The sequence below is a fragment of the Phaethon aethereus genome (assembly GCF_964289735.1).
Source record: "Phaethon aethereus genome assembly, chromosome: 6".
NCBI classification, from domain to species: Eukaryota; Metazoa; Chordata; class Aves; order Phaethontiformes; family Phaethontidae; genus Phaethon; species Phaethon aethereus.
The window spans coordinates 32337140-32359618 of NC_138580.1; the positions used below are offsets into that span (position 1 = coordinate 32337140).

General features: G+C 39.6%; 1 protein-coding gene across 1 annotated transcript; it reads left to right on the forward strand.

The window, feature by feature from the left end:
• Positions 1–991: 991 nt before the first annotated feature.
• Positions 992–22224, forward strand: GTF3C3 (general transcription factor IIIC subunit 3; the record flags this gene model as incomplete). Its single annotated transcript, XM_082001821.1, has 18 exons — positions 992–1090; positions 2191–2293; positions 4823–5016; positions 5480–5603; positions 6112–6303; positions 6563–6728; positions 7982–8129; positions 9781–9853; positions 12788–12891; positions 13492–13663; positions 14109–14311; positions 14927–15028; positions 15936–16071; positions 16734–16971; positions 17323–17513; positions 18174–18298; positions 21027–21179; positions 22102–22224. 18 exons carry the CDS (start codon positions 992–994, stop codon positions 22222–22224), a joined length of 2646 nt encoding a protein of 881 aa, XP_081857947.1.
• Positions 22225–22479: the final 255 nt, after the last annotated feature.

A 22479-nucleotide genomic window follows, 5' to 3' on the forward strand; every position in this document is an offset into this window, starting at 1 on the left:
GGGGTATTTCAGCCAGTGTTACCAGTGTTACCAGGTCACCCTGGTTGCATGGAAATACTTCCGTATTTGTCTCACATCTGTTTTTTTTTTTTCTTTTTCAGGCATTCTTCACCGCAAAATATTACTGCTTTGACTTTTTAACTGTTACCTGACAACTTAATTTTCCTCACTATCACAGTTTTTACCAGTGGTCATGCTGTAATTAAGCACCCTTGCTGTCTCTTGACAGATGTGTTTTCCTAGCAGAACTGTGTGTGTTCAAACGTGAATAAATGAGGAGTGCAACACTGTGCTTTTAACTACTGCCACGTGTCTTTGTTCGAAATCGGTAAATAAATGTTACCTTTCAGTTTACGGGAGCTTGACGTCCTAAGCTCTTTTGCCGTCATTTTTTAGACACTCTTTTATCAGAAGTCTTCTGGTTTCTTGGGAAACTGAGGCGAAGGGGGGAAGGCTCGGCCCTGGCGGCGACACAGGCCCCCGGGGCCCGATGGCGGCCCGTGCCTCACCCCCAGCCCCTCACGCCCGCTTCTGACCGTGCCCCAGGCACTCAAGCCGCCCGCACGGTACCTGTGTGCGTGTGCGCAGTTAAGAAACCCTTCTCGTGTAAAAACCACGGCTGTTTCTGAGGAAACAAACGGTGATCTAACATCTTAACGTCAGGTCGGTGACGGAGGCGCTTGCCTCGCGCCCTTAACGGGGCGGGCCTCACCGAGCCCGCGAGCAGAGCAGCAGCGCCTGCCGACGCGGCTCCCCACACCCCACCGGGCTCGGGAGCCCCCTCCCGCCCGGACCACGCCGGCTACCCGCTGCCAGGAGCCGATGCTGCCCCGGCCCCAAGGCAGAAGCGCCGGGCCGTGGCGGGGCGGAACTCGTGCGTGAGGGCGCGGGGCGGAGCGGGCGCCATAACGGGAGGGACCCGTGTCCTGCCCTGAACAAGGCTCCCCTGCGACGGCTGTGGCCGCTCGCGCTGCCCGGGAGTGCCGGCGCGATGTCGGGCTTCAGCCCGGAGCTGATCGATTACCTGGAGGGGAAGATCTCTTTCGAGGAGTTCGAGCGGCGGCGAGAGGAGCGCAAGAGCCGCGAGAAGGTGTGTCTGCCTCGCCTGAGAGCCCCACGGCCCGGCCCGGTCCCTCCATGACAACACCTGGCAGGACGCGGACCGCCTCAGGAGCAGCGTGTCTTCCTCTTTCGCGTGTGTGGGCTTGTGTTAAGTGCTGCTGTGCTCAGCTATCGGTTATGTCTACATAATTGTTAATTTCCTTGCAAAAACTGTAAGAAACTAGCTTTAATTTGTAAAGGTCATGAGGTACTGGTAGAGCAAGTTGTTTGGGGGAGCGCCCACCTTTCAGAAGTGCAGAATGATGCCAGGGTGGCTTGTGTCCGTGGACTTGGCAAAAGCTAGTGGTAGTTACCTTCAGGCACCATCATTAATTTCTTCTTTAGGCTGGAGCAATGAGCAGAAGCAGGTTTTGACATAAAATTAACCAGCATGTAATGCTACCGCTCCTCCACCATCTTCTGTGAGAGATCTAAGGAGGAGACCCAGTTTGATTCCTTTTGGTAATCGTTGTGGTTTCTTGGCAGCAATAAACACAGGGAGAGAGGCACAGCTTTGTGTCTAAAAGTAAGCAGATGGAGGTGTTATGAGAAATTCTGTATGCTTGATTGGAGTGTTGTAGTTAACTTTGCCACTGCATGTCAAGATGCAGCTGAATTTCTGTACTTCCTGGTCTTCAGAATTTTCAGTAGAACTCAGCTGTCAGGGACAACTGATTTCCTAGGGCAACCTTCTTACTGGATTAACAAGTGCTATTTTGATATTTCATTTTGTGTTTAAAAAGGCAGGCTTCTAAAAGGATTTGTCACACGTTTGTAACTTTTTTTTAATACGATGAACCATGTCATCTTACCTCACTGTAGTGCCAGATAAGCAATGGACTAGTCTCTTCAGGCAGAAGTAATGTGAACAGTCACCAGCTGAGTCACCTCACACTGATAAGAATATAAGTGTTTTTAAAGCAAATAATGGTGCGTTTTGTTCGTTTAAAAAGATAGCGCTTATTCCACCTGTTTCACTAGCAGTGCAAAAGCTGGCAAACCCATGTCTAAATGCTAATTGTTGGTATTAGGGAAAATAGGAACGAGTCATATTATAAAGCTGATGACTAATATTGTTGGTGTATATAGGATGGCGAAAATGCGTCGGCTGAAGAAAACACTGAAGATGTAGAGGCTCCCTCTTCATCCAGAAAAGCATCTGGGAAATCCCAAAGTCAGGATGAAACTGATGGTAAATGTTAACATTATAATTTCAGTGAAAAATGTTTTTAAAAGGTTGTTGAAAGCCCTTGTTCTTTGATAGCTGGCTGCTTCTTTTGAACCTGTGGGTATTGAAGCACATCATTGGAATGTGTATCTTTTGTAGGATGTTCCAAGCCACAGCCAGGATTTTAACTTTGTTTTATCTTTTTATGGGGCTGGATCTGGCCAACTGGTTATCTTTTTCTGAGAAACCCTCCATTTTCCGCCCCCCTGGCTTCTTAACCATGTGGTCTCAATGGTTTACTTTTTCTAAAGTTACAAATAATTTTTAACTTGTAATTTTTTAACTTATCTCAAAAAGTCTTCTGTCTGTTTAGTTTTGGCTTTTTTCCTGTTCATCTCTTTGCTAGTCTTTTGCTGAGACGTGAATGTTTCTGAATATTTGATTCTACTGTATGAGCGTTGCCTTCTTCCATTGTCATCCAAAGTGAAGTAAAATAGCTAAAAGGAGGAGTTTCTTTTTCTCTCTTTCTTTGCATTTTTCCTCCTGCTCAGTTATCCTTTGTCCTGTTTAGAGTGCCTACAGTTATTTCTTTTCTTATTTTCTGCTGGATATTCCTAGCTACAGATTCCCTGGCTGGCTTTCTCTGTGCAGTTACTGGGATGGTAATATTTCCTTAGATGCCTTAGCAATATAAGCGTAACTCCCCTGGGGTTCCTACACCGTGAAGGAACTTGCAGGAAGTGGTAGGAGCAGCACTTGCCTCTTTAGTTTGTGTCAGTGCTGGTTGATCCCATGCCTCAGGGCCTGGATTTGAGCTCAGGTTTGAGTGTGCTGCGGTCTGTTTCAGACACCTTCTCTGATCTGAGAAGCTGTACTCCATGCACCGGTCAGGGCATATTCTTGTGGGATTCGTCATATATTCATATCTCACAGCACTGGCTGTGAGATAACAATGCAACTTTTGATCTCTTTGTTTTGGTTCTTAGACTCCTCTTGCTACTTCCACTGCAAATTCTCATCATTCTGTTTGTTTGGGGTTTTCTTCCTTTTCTTAAATTTCAAAAATAGGCCTTGAATTGTCTCACCAAAAACATGCATCACTGGTGCCTCGATTTTGAACATATGGCCAGACCTTATCCTAGAAGGATAGAAAATGAACACTGGAAGTGTGGTCGGAGCCACATATCTGTGGTTTCTTATTGACTTCTTTTTGCTGATGTCTCTGAAATATTTCCAAGGTGTTCTTTTCTGCCCTGCATTCCACCCAGCCTGTCACACTTTTTTTTCATGCCTGTCACCTTTATCTAAGAAAAAACATCCTGAAAAATTTTTGTGATAGTGTTACTTCTGCTCTTACCACAGAGAACACAGAAGACTCAAGAGCAGTCAGAATCAAGGACGCATTGACAATATTTATCACTATTTAAAGAGTTGCTATTAGAATCAGACTTAGGATATTCAGAAGAAAAATGTTAGAAAAGATCATTGTTAAAATCGCTTTTGATATACGAATCTTCAGAGGTAATCTGCTACAATCTTCAGATGATTCCTGCAGCCAAGGAGACTGAAATAAAAGGGAAGATAAATTAGTAACTTTTTTTTTTCTGACAGGGGGATGAAAAGTCTTGATTTTTAGATGCTTAATTTCCAAGTCAGATTAAAAATAACCAAATAGATCCAAGTCAGAAAAAAAACAACAAAACAAAACATAAACTCAGGTGTAGTACCTAATTCCCTCTTGTATATAGGCAATACATGATAGATTTATTTTTCAGTCCCAACTTGATACTGTGGTTATTCTTGTATCAAATATTTAGATACCCAATCCCCCAGCTGAAACCGTTGAACACTACATATTTTGATATTTTGCATAGATATAGACCTGTGGGCCATTATAACCCTGAGGTAACTTAGTAATGAAAAGTTGTAATTAATGAAAAAAAATTTTTTTTTTAAATAATATGCTTTAAGCATATTTATTTGGTATTCTTATTTATTTTAGAGAATCTTGTTATTTGTTTTTCTCGAGAAATGTGAATAATCTGGATTTTGCATTTACACATGTTAAAAGGTACTTATTGTCATGGATAGAATGGTTACAAGATCTTGTTTTAAATTACTTCTAAAAATTGGTTGCTGCATTGTTGTTTAGTATAATTGTCTGCTCACTTAGCCTCTTCATCTGAAAAGCTTTATTCCATCCAACCGGTTCAGTGCTCGAAAATTGCTTAATATGCTTCTCTTGCATGGATTGAGAAAAATGTTGAGTAACCTATTGGTTCATTCTATGTGTTCCTCCATGCTTTCATTTCAAATATCCAAAAAATGTTAGCGACTGGGGTATACTAAGTATTGGTGATGAATAACAGAGTGTTTTAAAACCAAAGAGGTTGTTAATAGTTTTTATGCATTTCTGCAGGCCTTTTCTTTATGGAATAGCTGTTTCAAGTGGCCTACTAATTACGAAGAATTCAGTCTTCTCTGCACTTGTCCTGATAAGCAGCATGTACTCTTGATTATATCATAAACCTTTTTTGCTTCTTTCTCAACCAGGAGAAACTTCAGACGGTGTCAGTAAATCTGTTCATCGAGTCTTTGCATCCATGCTTGGGGAAAATGAAGAGGAGGAGGATGAAGAGGAAGAGGACGAAGAGGAAGAGGAAGAAGAAACTACTGAGCAGCCCACAGCTGGAGATGTTTTCGTGTTGGAGATGGTACTTAATCGAGAGACCAAGAAAATGATGAAAGCAAGTATTAAACTTTCATGTAACTTCCCTGTACCTCCTGAAGCACAGTGTATAATGCCAGTTTGTGTGATTTTTAGCTGCCTGCTGAGAAACTTGCCTGAAAATAATTCTATGTAGGATACTTCTGCTTATGTTGGTGTTGCCTGTCTTTGTTTTTTAGAAAATTACTGTAGATTATTTTTGAAAGTTTTCAAAGAGTAATGAAGTGAGTTATGCCAGTGTCCAGATTATGTTTGTGTTAGGTATCAGAGTTACTCTGTCGTAACTTTGATAATTGTTATGAAAATTATAAAATATTTTGGTCGGTCATTTTAATATTGTTAGCACTTAAATAACTTTTTACTATAAAATTTTTTTTTTATATAACCAACACTAGGTTGTGTTAAACACAAGCGTGACTCACATCTCCTGAATTTGGGCACAACTGAATCCTTGGTAGAACTAATATCCCTCTTCCATTTAGGAGAAAAGACCTCGCAGCAAACTCCCTCGTGCCTTGAGGGGTCTGATGGGAGAGGCCAATATCAGGTTTGCTCGAGGAGAGCGTGAGGAGGCTATTCTAATGTGCATGGAAATCATTCGACAGGGTATGTTAGAGTGGTAAAACATTTTGGCTTTAAGGATGGGGTAACATTACCATGTGCATCAGTAAAATTCAGTGTGGCTTCACTGATGATCAAAATACTCAGTACAATGTCACTGTATAAGTAGTGTGGAATTAAGAATATGTAATGCATTTCCTTTATTATTTTGCTTATAAAAAGAAACTATCATCCTAATTCTGCAGAGGCCTGGACCTTTCTTTAGCTTAACACATTTTGATTTTATTGTCTTTGTAGAACCAAGGTATAAACATCAGCATGACTTGCAGTGTAGAATAATGCTATAAATGGTTGTTGTTAGGTTCAGTCAGGCTGAGTAATAATTTTTAAGCAGGAATTGGAAGCTTGTCTGCAAGTTTTTTCTGAACTAAAACAGAGCAATGTTGATCTTTCATATAATTCTGATATCTGTCGTTTGCAGAAAGACAAGTTATTTGTTTTCAAGGTGGTTTTAAAACAATAGTTCTTAATCATTTTTTTGGTCTTTACACAGCTCCTCTTGCTCATGAGCCATTTTCTACTCTTGCCATGATCTATGAAGACCAGGGTGATATGGAGAAATCGTTACAGTTTGAACTGATTGCAGCTCACTTAAATCCTAGTGATACTGAGGAATGGGTTAGACTCGCAGAAATGTCACTGGAACAGGACAATATTAAACAGGCTGTTTTCTGCTACACAAAAGGTAGAGTAGCAACCATTTTAATATTTTAAAATAAATGTTATGTGCTAATGCCAATAATTTTGTTTTCTTCTGCTTTCTAATTTAGCTTGCTGCAGTTTGCTAAGATTCTGGTACCTCTGTCCAGATTTTGGTAAAAGATTAATGATTCTTTAATATAGAATGCCCTTTTCTTACAAAAAGCTTACGTATGTCCGTTAACATTCATCTAGTCAGGGAAATGAATGTGAAATCCATTGTTGCCTTTTGCTTTTTCTTGTAGCTCTGAAATATGACCCAACCAATGTGCGTTACCTATGGGAGAGATCAAGCCTGTATGAGCAGTTGGGGGAACATAAGATGGCTATGGATGGCTACAGGCGGATTTTGAATCTCCTCTCTCCCTCTGATGGAGAGCGCTTTATGCAGTTGGCTAGAGACATGGCGAAGTAAGTTGGATTTAAAAATACTGTGATTTGGTTTTCCACAGTTTCTTAAAAACTGGTATTAATAAGCTCTGCAGATGATTCAAGCTGGGTATGTAGCTGAAATCAAGGAATGCAGGTTGTTTTTTGCCGTGGGTGACCCACACACAAGCATGCACCCCGCAACTATTGCAATGTGTCCAAAGCCTGACATGTGGGAATTATCCTGTGTAGGATCAATGTGTCAGCGTAGAAGTGTTGCATTCTCTTAGAGTAAGAGAACAAAATGCAAATACCGTTTACCAGAAAAATACCAATAGTATACAATTGCATACAAATGCAGCACATTTTTAATCTATATAATGTAACTAGAGACCTGGAAACCTTATTGCCAGCAAATCGGAATGAAACAAAGTATTCAAGTTGAAATACAAACTATCTGCAACAGAATGTAGTTATCTGTCATTTGTGATTCATTTCTGGACCAAGTAGAAATCTGCCTCCCCTTTTCTGCTAATGAGAGCAGATCAAGTCATAGAAGCTTGCCTGAGACAGAGAAGGCTTGCGGTTAAAGTGTGTAGCTCTCTGACCATAGATTTTAGTAAGTTGTTTAACTATTTTATATCTCAACTTTCTCATGCATAACTTGTAGAATGCTGTTATTGGCCTGTTTCAAAACAGTTTTAAGTCATTTGGTCTTCGTGATTGTGACATGCACCAAAAAAATGCAAGGACATGTATCGTAACAATATTACTATTGAAGATTTTTCTGAAACCAGTTTAATGCGATACATTATTGATAACCTGGCTCAAGGTGGGGGGATATTATGATGAAACTCCAGTTATGTAGTAGCATATAGGGGAGAAAAAAAGGGTAATTATTTAAAATACATAAAACTTGTCAACCGTTATAAGGAAAGAAAAAAACACCCTCTTTCTCATTGTCTTTTGTAACTTAGTCCTGCTAATAATGAATATATTTGCTAGTATGCAAAAATAAAAGAAATATGAAAATCCTTTTGCTAGTGTTCAAAGAGTGGTCAAACATTGGAACAGGCTGCCCAGGGAAGTGGTGGAGTCAGCATCACTGGACGCGTTCAAAAAATGTGTGGATATGGCACTTTGGGACATGGTTTAGTGGGCATGGTGGTGTTGGGTTGACTGTTGGACTTGATGATCTTAAGGGTCTTTTCCAACCTTAACAATTCTGTGATTCTATGAAAGCACATATTGTCAGTTATCTCAAATACTTAGTGTCTCATATCTGTGTTTTATAGGAGTTATTATGAAGCCAATGATGTGACATCTGCCATTGAAATAATAGAAGAAGCCTTTACTAAACACCAGAGCCTTGTCTCCATGGAAGATGTTAACATTGCAGCTGAACTATATATTTCTTCCAAACAGTATGACAAAGCATTGGCGGTATGGAGAATTAAATGTATTTTTATACTGTGTTCAGCACCTCTTTGTCAGTCAGGATGGACAGTTTATATTCCTGTGGTGCTTAAATATGGTCATTTTTCTATAGTGATAGAGCTGATCAGATACAGATTGCTTTCTGTTAGTTCTGTAGTAAATAGCATTGAAATTAACAGCTTGATTGAGTAAGTTGGGGGCTGATAGATTTGTATGCCGTTCCAGGCAAAGGGCATTCTCTAAGTTGGAGGTTAGAAGGGTGACACTGAATGGTGTAATGGTTCAAATGCAGACCCTCATGCTTTATCTGGCATACTTGCGTTGCAACTAGTAACTTATGTATTAATCATAAATTCCAGAAAGACAATACATCTGACTCTAAGGTATCACGAATTGGAGAAGATCACTTATTTGCTCCTAATTTGTTGTAGCAGTTCTTAATCCTCACTTTTGAGGCATGTTTCTGAATTGATTTGGTCTGGCTTTGAGAGAAAAGACTTTAGTATCTGGCCATTGTTATATTTTCCAAGATAGATTGAAGAGACACTATTAGTTGGGACTTGTGAACATTCTTACTTGCTGCTATTAAATTACATCTTTTTCTTTTTTTTCTTATTAAGATTTTATTTAGATCTCTCTCTGTCAGTGCAAAGCATCATGAGCCGGCAGACAATTCCTCTGATCCTTCTCTGTACTTCTTCCCATTTTAAAACTCAAAACAGTCAATTTTATGTACACAATATTTAGCTGCCAGATTTATTAATACAGTACTCGGTCATAGAGCTGTTCCTCTGTTTCTTCTTGATGGTTCTTCTTGGGTCTATTCCTGTGATGGTGTTTCTTGTTCCTGGATAGCTGAATCTGTGTTTGAGCTGGTAAACTGAGCCTTTAAAAAAGAATTACCTTAATACAGTCATCTGGTATGTTTCTTGAAGGGCCATGTACTCTGTGTTTGTCACTCTTGTTTTGGCAACAGTAATGACGTAAGTATTTCTTTTCTATTCATGAACAAAAATACTGAACTGCATTGGGTCTGAGACCAACACTCCTTTAGGCTTCTGCATTTCTCCCCTCACAGGTCCCCATTGGCAAGTGAATGTCTTGAATTGTCTGGCTTTGGTTTCTATTTTTTAAATTAGGTGTTCTATTGAATTATACTAGTTTATTGAGGTCATGATGTGTATGACCAGGGCTGTTGTAAAATGTCTGTATGTAGCTGCGAATTTTATTTAATTTTTTTTTTTTTTAACTGAGGCAAGCAATACAGTTTCCTTGCTGTGTATTAGGCTGAGGAATCCTTGGAGCACTTTGGAAGGATCTGTGGAGAACTTAGCAGTTTACCTGGTGCTTTGCTTTCTTTTTCAATCTCCCAAAAGGCACTAAAAGAAGCTATAAAGGTTAAAAACTTTTCTAGTTTTGGTGAAAGTAACTGTTGCATTTCCTAAAGAGATATTGATTGGATCATCTAAGTAGTCCAAAATTACTGGACAAAGACATAAGGTGACCAAACTCAATACCAGTCAACTAACCCCATGTGAAATGAATGCAGCTTTTCTTCTGATAACTTTTGTGATGTCTAAAATAACTGCCATGTGGGCTGGTTACTCTATATATCCTTTAAATCTTTAAAATTATCTGAGTTATTCGTCTGTTTTAGGTTATTACGGATTTTGCAGGAATTGTACTTGAAAAGAAAGTATCAGAAAAAAGTCCAACCGAGGAGAAAAAAGGTAAGTAGCTAACAAGCGGTTAGTATGACCCTGCTGTTCATTTAATAGGACATCTTTCTTTCCGTTACCTTTTCGACTCATGGGTATATTTTGATGCATGTTGACAGGCTTTTCTCTTTTGAAACTTTTCAGTGTTTTTAATGAGTTACATGGCATGACCTTGGCTTTCTATAAGGAGTTAGTCTGATGTTCAATTAGCCCTGCTGACTCATTAAGGACAAGGACTGCTCTCCAGGCAACTGGAAGCCTTTTAAAGTTCTAAACATTCCTCTGAGTGATCACATCAGACCACTTATTTCTGCCAGCTAAATAGCTTCTGAAAAAATTTAGATAAGCTTAGTGGCATCTATACTTAAGAATATCAACCTTTGACTTGAGACTAATATTCTTCATAAACCCTACTTCTGTTATTAAACATTTAAATGTTTTGGTATATACAAATCTAGGGATATTAGGTTGTAATTGAATAAAGTAGGTTGTCTTTGAGAAACCTGCTTTGTGGAAGTCATTGCTTAAGTCTGAAAATGTCTGTTTGGGCTGTGAAATGATCACAGCATGCCAATTCCATAAGCAGACAGTCTGTTCTGTGATTAAACTGGTTGGTTGTTTCAGCAATCTGGTCCAAACCCAATGTATAAGGTATTTCTGTTGCCTTTTTGCTTTAATGGACCAGGTAAAAATACAGTTGATCAATGACTAATTGTTCTGATGGAGACTTTTAACAGATAAGTTATAAGAAGCAAAACAATAATGAGTCTAGGAATTACAACACAGTGTTGCCATGTTACCTGGGGTATGTAATTTCTTAAGACAAAGCTTCTAAACTACCCAGGAGTTTGGTTCCCCACCCTCTTTTGCTTTATAACTTTTTTTAATGCTTCCTGCTCTGCTGTCCTTCAAAAAAAAAAAAAAGTCCACATTTCAGAGTAAGCTACCAATCGATTATGAATTCAAAAGCAAATAACTTTTGGCTTAGCTGGTGCTACTAGGGTAATCCGTTAACCATTTTAAAAAGATACAGGGGCAGTGGCAGAACCTCAGGAAAACAAGGAGGCAATGGCTGACGACCAAAGTCATCCAGTTGCTGAATCCAGTGCTGCAGGTAAGTAATGTAACTTTTTAATTTTGTACAAGTCTATGAACTGATCATATGCTCAGGAACCAGGTTGCAATCACATAAAAATTGGGAAAGATTTCTAACACCAGAGAAGTAGGGCTTTTTTCTAGAAAAGGTTTCTTGTATACTGTTGTCTTTACTCAGAACTTACTTCTAACCCAGCCAGCCACCAAAACCAACAGCATTCTCCCAGGGCTTACCCACTTTGAAAAGAAAATTTTTCATTTTGTAAGAGTTTATCAGTAAGTGAATAGTCTCATGCTGGGTAGTAAGATGTGCAGACAATCACAGAATCATTAAGGTTGGAAAGGATCTTTAAGATCATCAAGTCCAACCATCAATCCAACACCACCATGCCCCCTAAACCATGTCCCAAAGTGCCCCGTCCACACGTTTTTTGAACACTTCAGCGATAGTGACTCCACCACCGCCCTGGGCAGCCTGTTCCAATGCTTGACCACTCTCTCAGTGAAGAAATTTTTCCTAATATCCAATCTAAACCTCCCCTGGTACAATTTGAGGCCATTTCCTCTCGTCCTATCACTAGTTACTTGGGAGAAGTGACCAACACCCACCTCGCCACAACCCCCTTTCAGGTAGTGGTAGAGAGCGATAAGGTCTCCCCTCAGCCTCCTCTTCTCCAGACTAAACAATCCCAGTTCCCTCAGCCACTCCTCACAAGACTTGTGCTCCAGACCCCTCACCGGGTTCGTTGCCCTTCTCTGGACATGCTCCAGCACCTCAGCATTCTTCTTGTAGTGAGGGGCCCAAAACTGAACACAGGATTCAAGGTGTGGCCTCACCAGTGCCAAGTACAGGGGTACAATCACTTCCCTACTGCTGCTGGCCACACTGTTTCTGATACAGGCCAGGACGCTGTTGGCCTTCTTGGCCACCTGGGCACACTGCTGGCTCATATTTAGCCGGCTGTCAGCCAGCACCCCCAGGTGTTGAATGATTAATTAATCTGCATATTGTGATTTGCAGTAATTGGATGTGGATGTAGAAGGTAAAGGGGAGCCTTATGTTGGAACTCACAGTTTCCTCAGGTTATTGCAATCACCCTTTGTGTCTGGTGTAAGAAATAAGGTGAAGGAGAACAGGCTATTAAGGAGGTGTCATGATGGCATGTGAAGGAAATATGATAATGGAGTTTTCATTCATTTCAATATCATATCATTCAATTCATATCATTTCAATATGATAATGGAGGTTTGTTGTTTTTTGTGTGTGTGACCTTCAACTTGCTAGCATTGTCATGGGTAACTCCTTCATCTTGTGTTTGCATTCGTGTCAGATTGCATTGAATGCAATGTGAATTGATGTGATTCTATGTGTTGTGTAAAGTTCTGTAGTTAACTGTTTTTAACAACATTCCCAGCCAGATCCCTGGTACATAGGACTTAGCTTAATAAAAACGGATACCTTAATAACAGGGTATTTCATTCAGAAAGCAGGGTGAAGCGGGTACGAGTGCATAAATTGCTGAAGGAAAGCTTTATGAAACAGTGACATCTTAAGAGAGTGAAGGCTCTAAGCACATCCTATGGGATCCTGCTGTTGAAATCGATGCAGACTGACAGCACTTGATACTTCAGATGAAATTATTAGGATCAGAGACAGTGGGAAGAAGTTGTTCCAACTATTGGGAAAGATAAAACAGAAAGGGAGAGGCCAGGCCTATACCAACATTTGCTAGCGTTGATGAGGATGTATTTTCTTCACTGGAGCTGAACATAGCCTGGATGGGATATGGAGCTTGTGAAGTGCTTGTTAAAGCCTATGGGTTCAGAAAGAAATTCTTTATCTTCTCACAGCTGTGGAGAAGGTCAGCTGCTGCATACCTGAGGGCGTTCCCATAGACATCACGGTCAAGCTGATGGTATGCTTGGTTCACTTGAACATCCTAGAGCCGCTCAGTGTAAGTAGAAACCAACTCAGAAGTTGGGGGATGTTCTAATAAATTACCAAAGCAAGTAATTTTTCCTGTCTTTGTATGACTGAGGTCATTGAGAGCACTCTGGAGATTCTTTTTGCTTCCCTCCCACTCTGAGAGACACCTAGCAAACCTCTCATAGCAGGAATACTATTTTTGTCCTTATAAATTATGCCTCTAGTGGAAGTGTTACTAAAGCACAGTAAATCACAGCCTACGTGCTGTGACAGGCCCAGGACCACAGTGCAAAGCTGTTGAACACTGAGGATCACATCTTCGCTTTGTTTTAAAGCCCGACTAAATCTGAAGACTGTTCTTTCACGAAGAGCACTCCTCATTGATGCGCACTTTCACCCATTGGATGTGAACTGTCTAGAATAGAAAAATGTGGCTTTTTCAGGAATTCTGAAATTCATATCTTTATTTTTCACCTTTAAACTAATATTTAAGTAAAAGAAGTGTAGTTCAGAATGGAAGTAGAATAAAAATCATTGCATAAAAATGTAAGCTTCCAATAACTGTAACTTAAGGAAATGTTCTCACTGGTAATTTGTGCTTGTAGTGTTTTGTGTGGTTTTTTTAAAGCCTCTTTTGACCACTCTGGTGGAACAAAATCCAGAAGAAATGGGTGACTTGTATTTGGATGTCGCAGAGGCATTTCTGGATGTTGGAGAATACAACTCAGCACTGCCTCTCTTGAGTTCCCTTGTCTGTTCAGAACGATACAACTTGGCTGTTGTCTGGCTTCGACATGCGGGTGAGAAGAGCAGGCGGTACTGAGGGATGATAATACAGTGATGAGCATTTCCAGGGACCTTTATCTAAGATTACTGGAATTTTAGATTCACATGTTGAATGATAATTAGTATTTGCAAAACCATAATTGGATCTTATTATGAGAACACTGACATGGAGCATTTTCTTGTTCTTCGTATAGATTGAAATTTGCTTCACCTAAAAATACTTTATTTTCATGTAAGTGAAACAGCATCTATTCTGCATTCCATCCTGCGTCAACTGGTGATGCTTTAAGTGAAACTGGATGCATCAGTACATATTTCTGAATATCTTCACTTTAATAACAAATTTTTTGGGTGGTTTTAACTGAAGAAGTATCTGAAAAGTATGTTAACTATTTTGCAAACTTTGAAATCTTCTTTTTCTGCCATTTAAGTGTATTGTGTTGTTTATGGTACTTCTAGAGTGCTTGAAGGCTTTGGGACACATGGAGCGTGCCGCAGAGAGCTATGCCAAAGTTGTTGATCTTGCTCCATTGCATCTGGATGCAAGAATCTCACTTTCAACACTTCAGCAGCAGCTGGGCCGACCTGAGAAAGCTCTGGAGGCTCTGGAACCAATGTATGATCCAGACACACTGGCTCAGGATGCTAATGCTGCCCAGCAGGTGGGTAAAGTGTTCTATGCTTCCAGTTTAGGATATATTGTTCTGCTAAACTATGGTAGTGGTCAAAGACGTCAGCTTCATAGGACCAGGGATTGAGACTTACTTATCTACAGCAGGGTGAGCCTTCAGAGCGCAGCGAGTGATTCACTGCAGAGTGTCAAGGATGGGTCCTCATGGCTCCTTCTCCCTGACCATTTTGTCAGTATTTCCCCTCTCCCACCCGATTACGTCTGTGTGATGTACAGCCTCTGGGCCACTGAGAACCAGTCTGGACACCAATTAGTTTGCTTCAAGTTGACCAGCAGTTACTACATATGAGCTACATGGTTTGGCCTGTATTGATTATAACTCACAGCATAGCAAAGGTTCTATATCCCTTCTCCAGCAGCACCTTTGCTATAGGTAAGATTTATGCTGAATTTCTCTGAAATTTGAGAATTTGAAATAGTAACTACTGCAGGGCAGTTTAGGGACATCTTAACCTGCTGCTGCTAAGATTCTTACAGCTTTCTAGAAGCTTCTACAATCCTGTTAGTACTGTCCTCAGTCAAAATTTTGTTTTATAAACTCACTCTCTGTGTAAGAGTTTGAATACTAATGTTCAGTATTATCTAGGAATTAAAGCTACTCCTACATCGTTCGACACTCTTGTATTCCCAAGGCAAAATGTATGGTTACATAGACACTTTACTGACGATGCTGGCAATGCTGTTGAAGGTAAGCCGATCTTTACAGCTACGCTTTAACAGTATATGAGTTCTGAGTTGGGCAGCTATGAGTTGGGTTAAGACAATCGACAAACGAACTCAGGAGGAAAGCTAGTGGATTTTATATGCAAATGGTTTCATAGTTTTGTTAGATAATAATCTTGCAGGGAGTCTGTGATACTGGTGTTGCTGCCTGTACTGTTCAGAACAGAGAACCACTTGTGTGTGTAATTGTTAATACAGTGTCTTGAACTCCCTGTTTCCCAGTGTACAAAGAATACTAAAGCTGCTTCTTAACTTTTTAGCAATCAGCATAGTGCTTTCTTGAAATGTTGATACTGGCTTCTATTTCAGCAATTTTCTTTTGAATTTCTTAATTTTTCTTTTAATGTTTTCTTGTGATAAAACGACCAAAGAAGAATTTGTTTTGCCAGTAAATACCGTGGTAGTGGTTTTGTGTTAATTGTTTTTTGTTTGTTTTTAAGTAGGGAGGGGAATATTTAGTAGACCTCAATTTTATCCATCTGGTCAGAGCCATTACTATTGTCTTACACTGGTTGAATAGCTGACTATCCACATATTTCTGAAACCGATACAGTAAGGCATTCACTGTTCTTGTTAAGCCTCTATGCAAATAGTTTTGATTTCAGTATATACAGGGATGGTCCAATCCCAGGAAAAGTCTTCTAAGTCATTTAAAGAGTTTGTGTCTTTCTTTTGCATAGCCCAGTTTGCACCGGAGCATGAGACAGTGTAGAGCTAATACTCCTCTTGGGAATGTTCTCTCTCAGGATCTTGCTCTGTTGTGGTGTTTCTAAGTTGCATGCAACGTGAGCAAGACGGATCAGCCATAAAGCTGCCTTTGTTATAGCATGTATTAATGTAATCTGAAATGCTGCCCTTAAATTTGTTTCTAGGTAGCAATGAGCAGAGCTCAGGTGTGTTTGATATCTAGTTCCAAATCTGGAGAGAGACACCTCTATCTTATTAAGGTGTCAAGGGATAAAATTTCTGACAATGACGACCAAGAGACAGCAAATTGCGATGCAAAAGGTAACAAATGTTTATTAAAAGCAAAGCAACAAGATGAACTCCTTAGTTCTGAAAAATGAATTAAACGTTACTATTTTGCATGCCAAGTCCATGCAGTTCATGTTAACATCACTTTATTTCTAGGACAAAGAAGGCAGCAAAAATGAAGATAATATAACTTAAGTGAACAATCCTCATTCCGAGAAAAACAGTAAGATTGCAGAATAATTTAGATTGAGAAGGACCTCTAGAGATCATATAGGCCAACATCCTCCTCAGTGCAAATATAATACATGCAAATCTAGAACGTAATAGAAGTACATGTTTTAAAAGTGGTGTGTTTTTTTTTTTTTTTAACTGGCCCAGACTCGGTTGAGCCACACTACAGCTTATTAAGAGCCATTTGGTGGATTAGGAAGAGTAACTTTAATGCATTCATGGAGTATGTTTACAACTTAAACTGTGTGTATTTCTTGCCATTTGTCCCCAAGTTTTGTCTGGTTTTTTGCTAGTATTTTACAAACGGCACTTAAACTGAAAAGAGTAAATATTTTATCTTTATTTTACCTATTAATGCTGAGGTGTTTTTGAAAAGATCAGTTTGATGTATGCACTCTTTTTGTTTTTAAAAAAGTTTAGCTCTCTTTTTAATTTTCTCAATTTACTGACTTCAATATTTTTAGCGATTTTTGCTGTTCTCACGAGCGTTCTGACAAAAGATGACTGGTGGAACCTCCTCCTGAAGGCAATATATTCCTTATGTGACCTCTCCCGGTACAAGGAGGCAGAGCTACTAGTGGATTCCTCATTGGAATATTATTCGTTTTATGATGATAGACAAAAGCGCAAGGAGCTGGAATACTTTGGGCTCTCTGCTGCGATTCTGGACAAGAACTTCAGAAAAGCGTACAACTATATCAGGTGGGGTACTGAGGAGGTAGAGCACTCTCTTCTGTAGTTGCTTCCGCTGAGGCTGTAGTCCTACTGCTGCAAATATTGCTAAAGGAGGCAGGCTGATGCTGTCCAGCTTTCGCCAAAACAGATAAGGCTATTGAAACTAAAGGAGCTTTTTGTTCAAAAAAATGCATAATGCATTTTGTTGATTTGGCCAGAACTGTTGGTTCTGTCTTTCACTCTCAACTTTGCCTCAGCCTCTGACCTGCTCCTTGAGTGTCTCTTCTCTATTCTCTTCCCTAAACTGTTGAGGTTGTATTGCAGATACAGCATTTACTATAGTATTTACTAATTTTTTGTATACTTTTCATTCTGTAGAATCATGGTAATGGAAAATGTCAATAAACCTCAGCTATGGAACATATTCAATCAAGTTACTATGCAGTCTCAGGATGTCCGTCACCATCGCTTTTGTCTCCGCTTAATGCTGAAGAATCCTGATAATCATGCATTGTGTGTCCTCAACGGGCATAACGCCTTTGTATCTGGCAGTTTCAAGCATGCTCTTGGTAATGTCATTAATGTTCTAATATTAACAAATATAATTAATGTTTTTTTCACAGAAAGATTTATTGAAGTGATTTTTTTCATACGTCAGAAAATTATAGGTGGCGTCACAGTGTCAGTCTGGTGCTTTAATTATTTTGTACACAAATCAAAGCATCACTAAAGAGTTTTGCTAAGAAAAATCAAGCTGGTGTGTTTCAAGTTTAGCACACATTGCAAATATAACCAACTTGCAAAGATAATTGAAGGCCAATGGTAATAAAGAATAAGAAGGAATTCAAAGAGGAAATAAAGTTGGTTGGACATTTTAAGCAGGCCTTTGACGTAAACCTACTGCTTTCAGTCAAGCGCTCCAAACGTCACGCTTAGGATGTGTGGCTGCCAGGATATAAATCTCAGCAAGGACTATGTTCACCTTCTGTGTCTGATTCTTTTCTGCTTACATTTTTATGTCATGGTTTGCATTTTTCCTTCAGAACCCAAGGAGTGCTGAAAACATAAAATTTTCTTTCATTTTTTTTTTCCTGTGTATTTTGATATGGTATATTAAACTGTTTTTTTTCTTAGTTCACACTTGTAATTTGAAGATTTTCTTTTTTGCTCTTAAATTCTCAAGGAAGGCTTTTCACAGCAAACATCCCAATTCGGTTATTTGCTTTTAGGACAGTATGTGCAAGCCTTTCGTGCAAACCCAGATGAACCTCTCTACAGTCTTTGTATTGGCTTGACTTTCATCCACATGGCTTCTCAGAAATACGTGTTGAAAAGGCATGCTCTTCTCGTACAGGTGAGTTAGTGCGATTATTTTTACGTATAGTGTTTCCTGGCTTTGTATCTTGCAGACGGTTATGGATACAACGTACTCTGTTTAAATAACTTTTAAGAATTAATATGGCATTTCAAAAGAGGGAAGTGACCAAACATGAACGCAGGCGAGTATGCTTTTGAACTATAGTTATACCCATCTGAATCTCCTCTCCTTTTAGTTGTGGAGCTTGTTCTGCTGTGTATACAGTGATAACTCACATAGATGTTAGCAGCTGCCAGCTCTTTGTGAAGATACTACTAATTTCAGTCTTGATGGCTATAGTCTGGATTTTCTTGCAGATTTTTCTTCTTGCCCTGCCTTGCTCTGGACAAGTGCTGTAAAGTAGAATCTATGCTACGTGCCCTGCATGCACATCTCATAAACTGCATTGTAGAAGCAAACTTTACAGACTTAGGAAATGTTTTTTTCTCCCGTCTTTCTTTTCTCTTCCCCCTTATAACTCTCTCTCTGTAAAGATCTTGTGAACTCCAGTTTAGGCTACCCTCAATTCTTCGGCTTCCGTACTCACATTTGTCCTTCATCTGCCAGATCCAGTTACAAATCACAGGCTGATCATTCACAAACTGAATCTTGAAAGTAATTTCCTCTACTCTCCACCAAGTGTTTTCATTAACTTGAAATGCCTTTTAATTCCTGTGGCCACTAAGCTCAGACTCAGCAGAATATGGTGAGGATCCTGAGCTCTCATCTGAAATTCCTGAAAAGCTGTAGCTGGCACTGATTTTGACAAAAGCTATAGGTCCTCGGCTATTCTAAAACGAGACCAATTATGTCAGTATCCAACTGAAGACATTTTGAACTTGCAGACTTTGGCCTAATCTTAATATTTTTATGTACTACTTTCTGTAATCAACCTGCCTTTCCTACCTGGGCTACTATGTTCATCTTTTATGATGTACTTGAAGAATGTCCTATTTATGTTACCCTGTGGTGACACAGTTTCCTGCTTTCTCGTTTCTCATTTCTTACTTACTATATTTGGTATTTTTACATCCTTTCGTGCTCCTATTGAGTTGATCAATAGTTCAACCACAGTGACATACAGGTGACCTTAATTATGATCATTAGCCGCTTGTGTCTGAACTAATTCCTCATGTTGAAGGAACTATCTTCTCTGATTACCAACATGGTCCCTAGAAAGTCAGTCCTCTATTTACAACAGAATCATCACATTCCAAAGTGGTAGCAAAATGAAATCCATGGGGGAGGACGAAAAAGTTGTATCCTTGATTTTTCCCTTCCGAATTCACCTCTTCTATGTATCCCTTCTAAGTTTCCCCCAGGAATCCTTCAGTGTCAGATGAAACACGGCATTTTAATGTAAAACGCTGTATGCCTCCGTCTTTCCCTTTGCTCTGGATGGGAGGTAGCTCTGGTCTAATGCCATTCATCTTTACAGCGTCATAACAAACCTTGAGTCGTGAAGAGTCCGTAACTCAGCAAGCTGGCAGGCAGTGGCATCCTACAGATGAGAAACAAATCTCATCTCCCACTTTACAGCATGTCAGCGCATAAACGAGACTAGTTTGTTCCACCGCTGCCTGGTCACTGTCGCTTTGGGTGTTGCCCTGTTTTACGTCTTCTGGGACATCAGCACCCAAATAGGCACGTAGTCCCTGCTGGGTCCTGCTTCTCTGAACCACATAGGAGGAGCGGGTATTCAGACTAAGGTTGGCAACAAAATTATGCACGCCTGGGATTCTGCTAGTCATATAGTTTAAATATATGAGCATATATTTTAACTTCAAACTGAAAGCAAAATTAGCAAGTATACCACAGAGTGATTTGAATTTAAACTTGCACAGCACTGGAATTGCAGGGTATGAGTTTCCTTTCAAGTGGTGACTTTTCTGGTGACTTGGCAATAAAATATCTGCTGGCTTCAAGAAGGGACATGAACTCTTGCTGCCTGCTTAGGCTATATGAATTTTTCAAGCCCTTATTCAGTTTCAGTGATGGTTATTTTTGGCCACTTTATAAGATGATATACTGGTAATTTCCCTGATAGCTGGTATTGGAGTAAATATTTATATGTGGCACAAGATGAAGAAAAGCATATGCTCGCATTCCAGAAATAATACTTTGATATGTACTTCATGGAGTTCAGAATTTTGTAGAATTCTGAAAAGTTGTAGAATTAAACTATTTCATGCCACTATCCAAGGCAGAGAGTGAAGGAAAGGGAATGAAGGTTTAGGTTTTTTCCCTACTCTCCTTTAAAAAAAAAAAAAAAAACCTAAACAAAAGTGGGTGAGGGTCATCTTTTACAGATTTTTTTTAAAGAAAAATAAGATCTTGCTCTAGCTTGTCCTTTGGCTGTATGTTTTTCCAGCTGGTCTGCTCTTCTGAACGTGAACCAGTCTTGTGTGTGTGTGTGTATTAAAGACATAGATATATACTTACGTATTTAGCAAGTTAGTGCTGGAAGTCACTAAATAACTGTGTGTTCGATTTATAAAAAAAGAGCTACCCGTTGTTACCCATGGCAGCGAGACTGACAGAGCACGCTTTTCATGGTCTCAACAATCCCATGCAACTTATTTTTTTGCCTTCAACTTGCATGTGGTTTTGTGCAGAAGCATGAATCAAAAGTTTAAATACATAAATTTAGGCACCTGTTCTCCAGAGTATTTTACTGCCATCTTCATAAAGGGAACATTCACATATGTGCATAATATGTGTACAGGGATTCTCCTTCCTTCATCGGTACTTGGACTTGCGAGGACCATGTCAGGAGTCTTTCTACAACCTTGGCCGTGGCCTTCACCAGCTGGGATTACTGCACCTGGCAATCCACTACTACCAAAGAGTACTTGAACTTCCTCCTCTCACCTTAGAGGTTCTGTAGCTTTCTAAGTTATGTACAGAGAATAAAGTCAGGTCAATGTCAGTAATTTCTCAGCCGTAGTTAAAATAGGTACATAAAATCTGTGTAGTTGAGTTTCCTTTAATTTGTATTGTCATTCCCCGTCATTGGAAGCCCAGATCTGATTGTCACCCGGTAATGCACTTGTGCATGTGGTAATTCCAAAGGTTTATGATTTTTGAAGGATTTACTAATGGGCTGAAGTAGCAGCAAAAAGGGTTGCTAAACAACTTTACCTGAATAAGTAGCTGAACTTTATGTATATTACATGCAATAAGTTATAACTGGAAGTTCTATATACTCACCTATGCTGGAGCAGTATGAACCAGTATTAAGAATGCCTAAATGAATCTGAGCCATGGTTTTGGCTCTAATTGATTGGTATTAGGTCATCCTAATTGATGTGTCATACATTTACAAGCCCGGTATGAGGGGAAGTGTTTGCCTAGCTTTAGTGTGGGTAGGTAGAAAAATTACAATTGTATTTAGCAAACGGGAGGGTTGGTAAAGTCAGCAACATGGGTGTCAGGCAGCGCTGGGTGTTCAAAGCAGCATTTTGGGACCAGGTAGAAGAGAGAGGCAGCATTCACATTCTGATTATAGAAACAAATACTTTGCACACAAAGCCAAGTTCAGACAGTACTTTCCTATTTTATGAGTTGGCTATCTAATTTACAGCTAATGTTGTCAGTCACCAAAGAGTTATATAATTACATACTCAAAACAAGTGGAAACTCATTAAAGAGGGAGGGCACAAGGAATACTATTGTTTCTATACAACAGAAAGCCTGTATAAACCACGAATGTGATTTGATTCCACTGTAATTGCTACTCATGTTTCAATTTTACACTGTTTTTGCATATAGATAACTTTTTTTAATAATTATTTTTACAGGGCATAGAAGCTGATCAGACAGACTTGAGAAGAGATACTGCCTTTAACTTGTCACTTATTTATCAGAGCAGTGGAAATACGAGAATGGCTCAAAAGATGTTGTATACTTATGCAGTTGTATGATTTGTGACAGATGGAGTTGATACTTTGTGTATCAACCTTTGCATTATGCAGTGCTGGGGCCGCCTGTTTTAGGTATAGCTTTTTCTGTAGATGGTCAGAGACATGGCTTGTGCTGTATATAGCTTTATGGACTTTTCCCACTTCTGACATTTGAACTGTTATCGCACATGGATGGAAGCTGTCTGTTCCGAGAACAGTGCTGGCATGCTCAAATGGGTCTGGTATGAGCTCTTCTCCTTTGATACATTGCTCTGT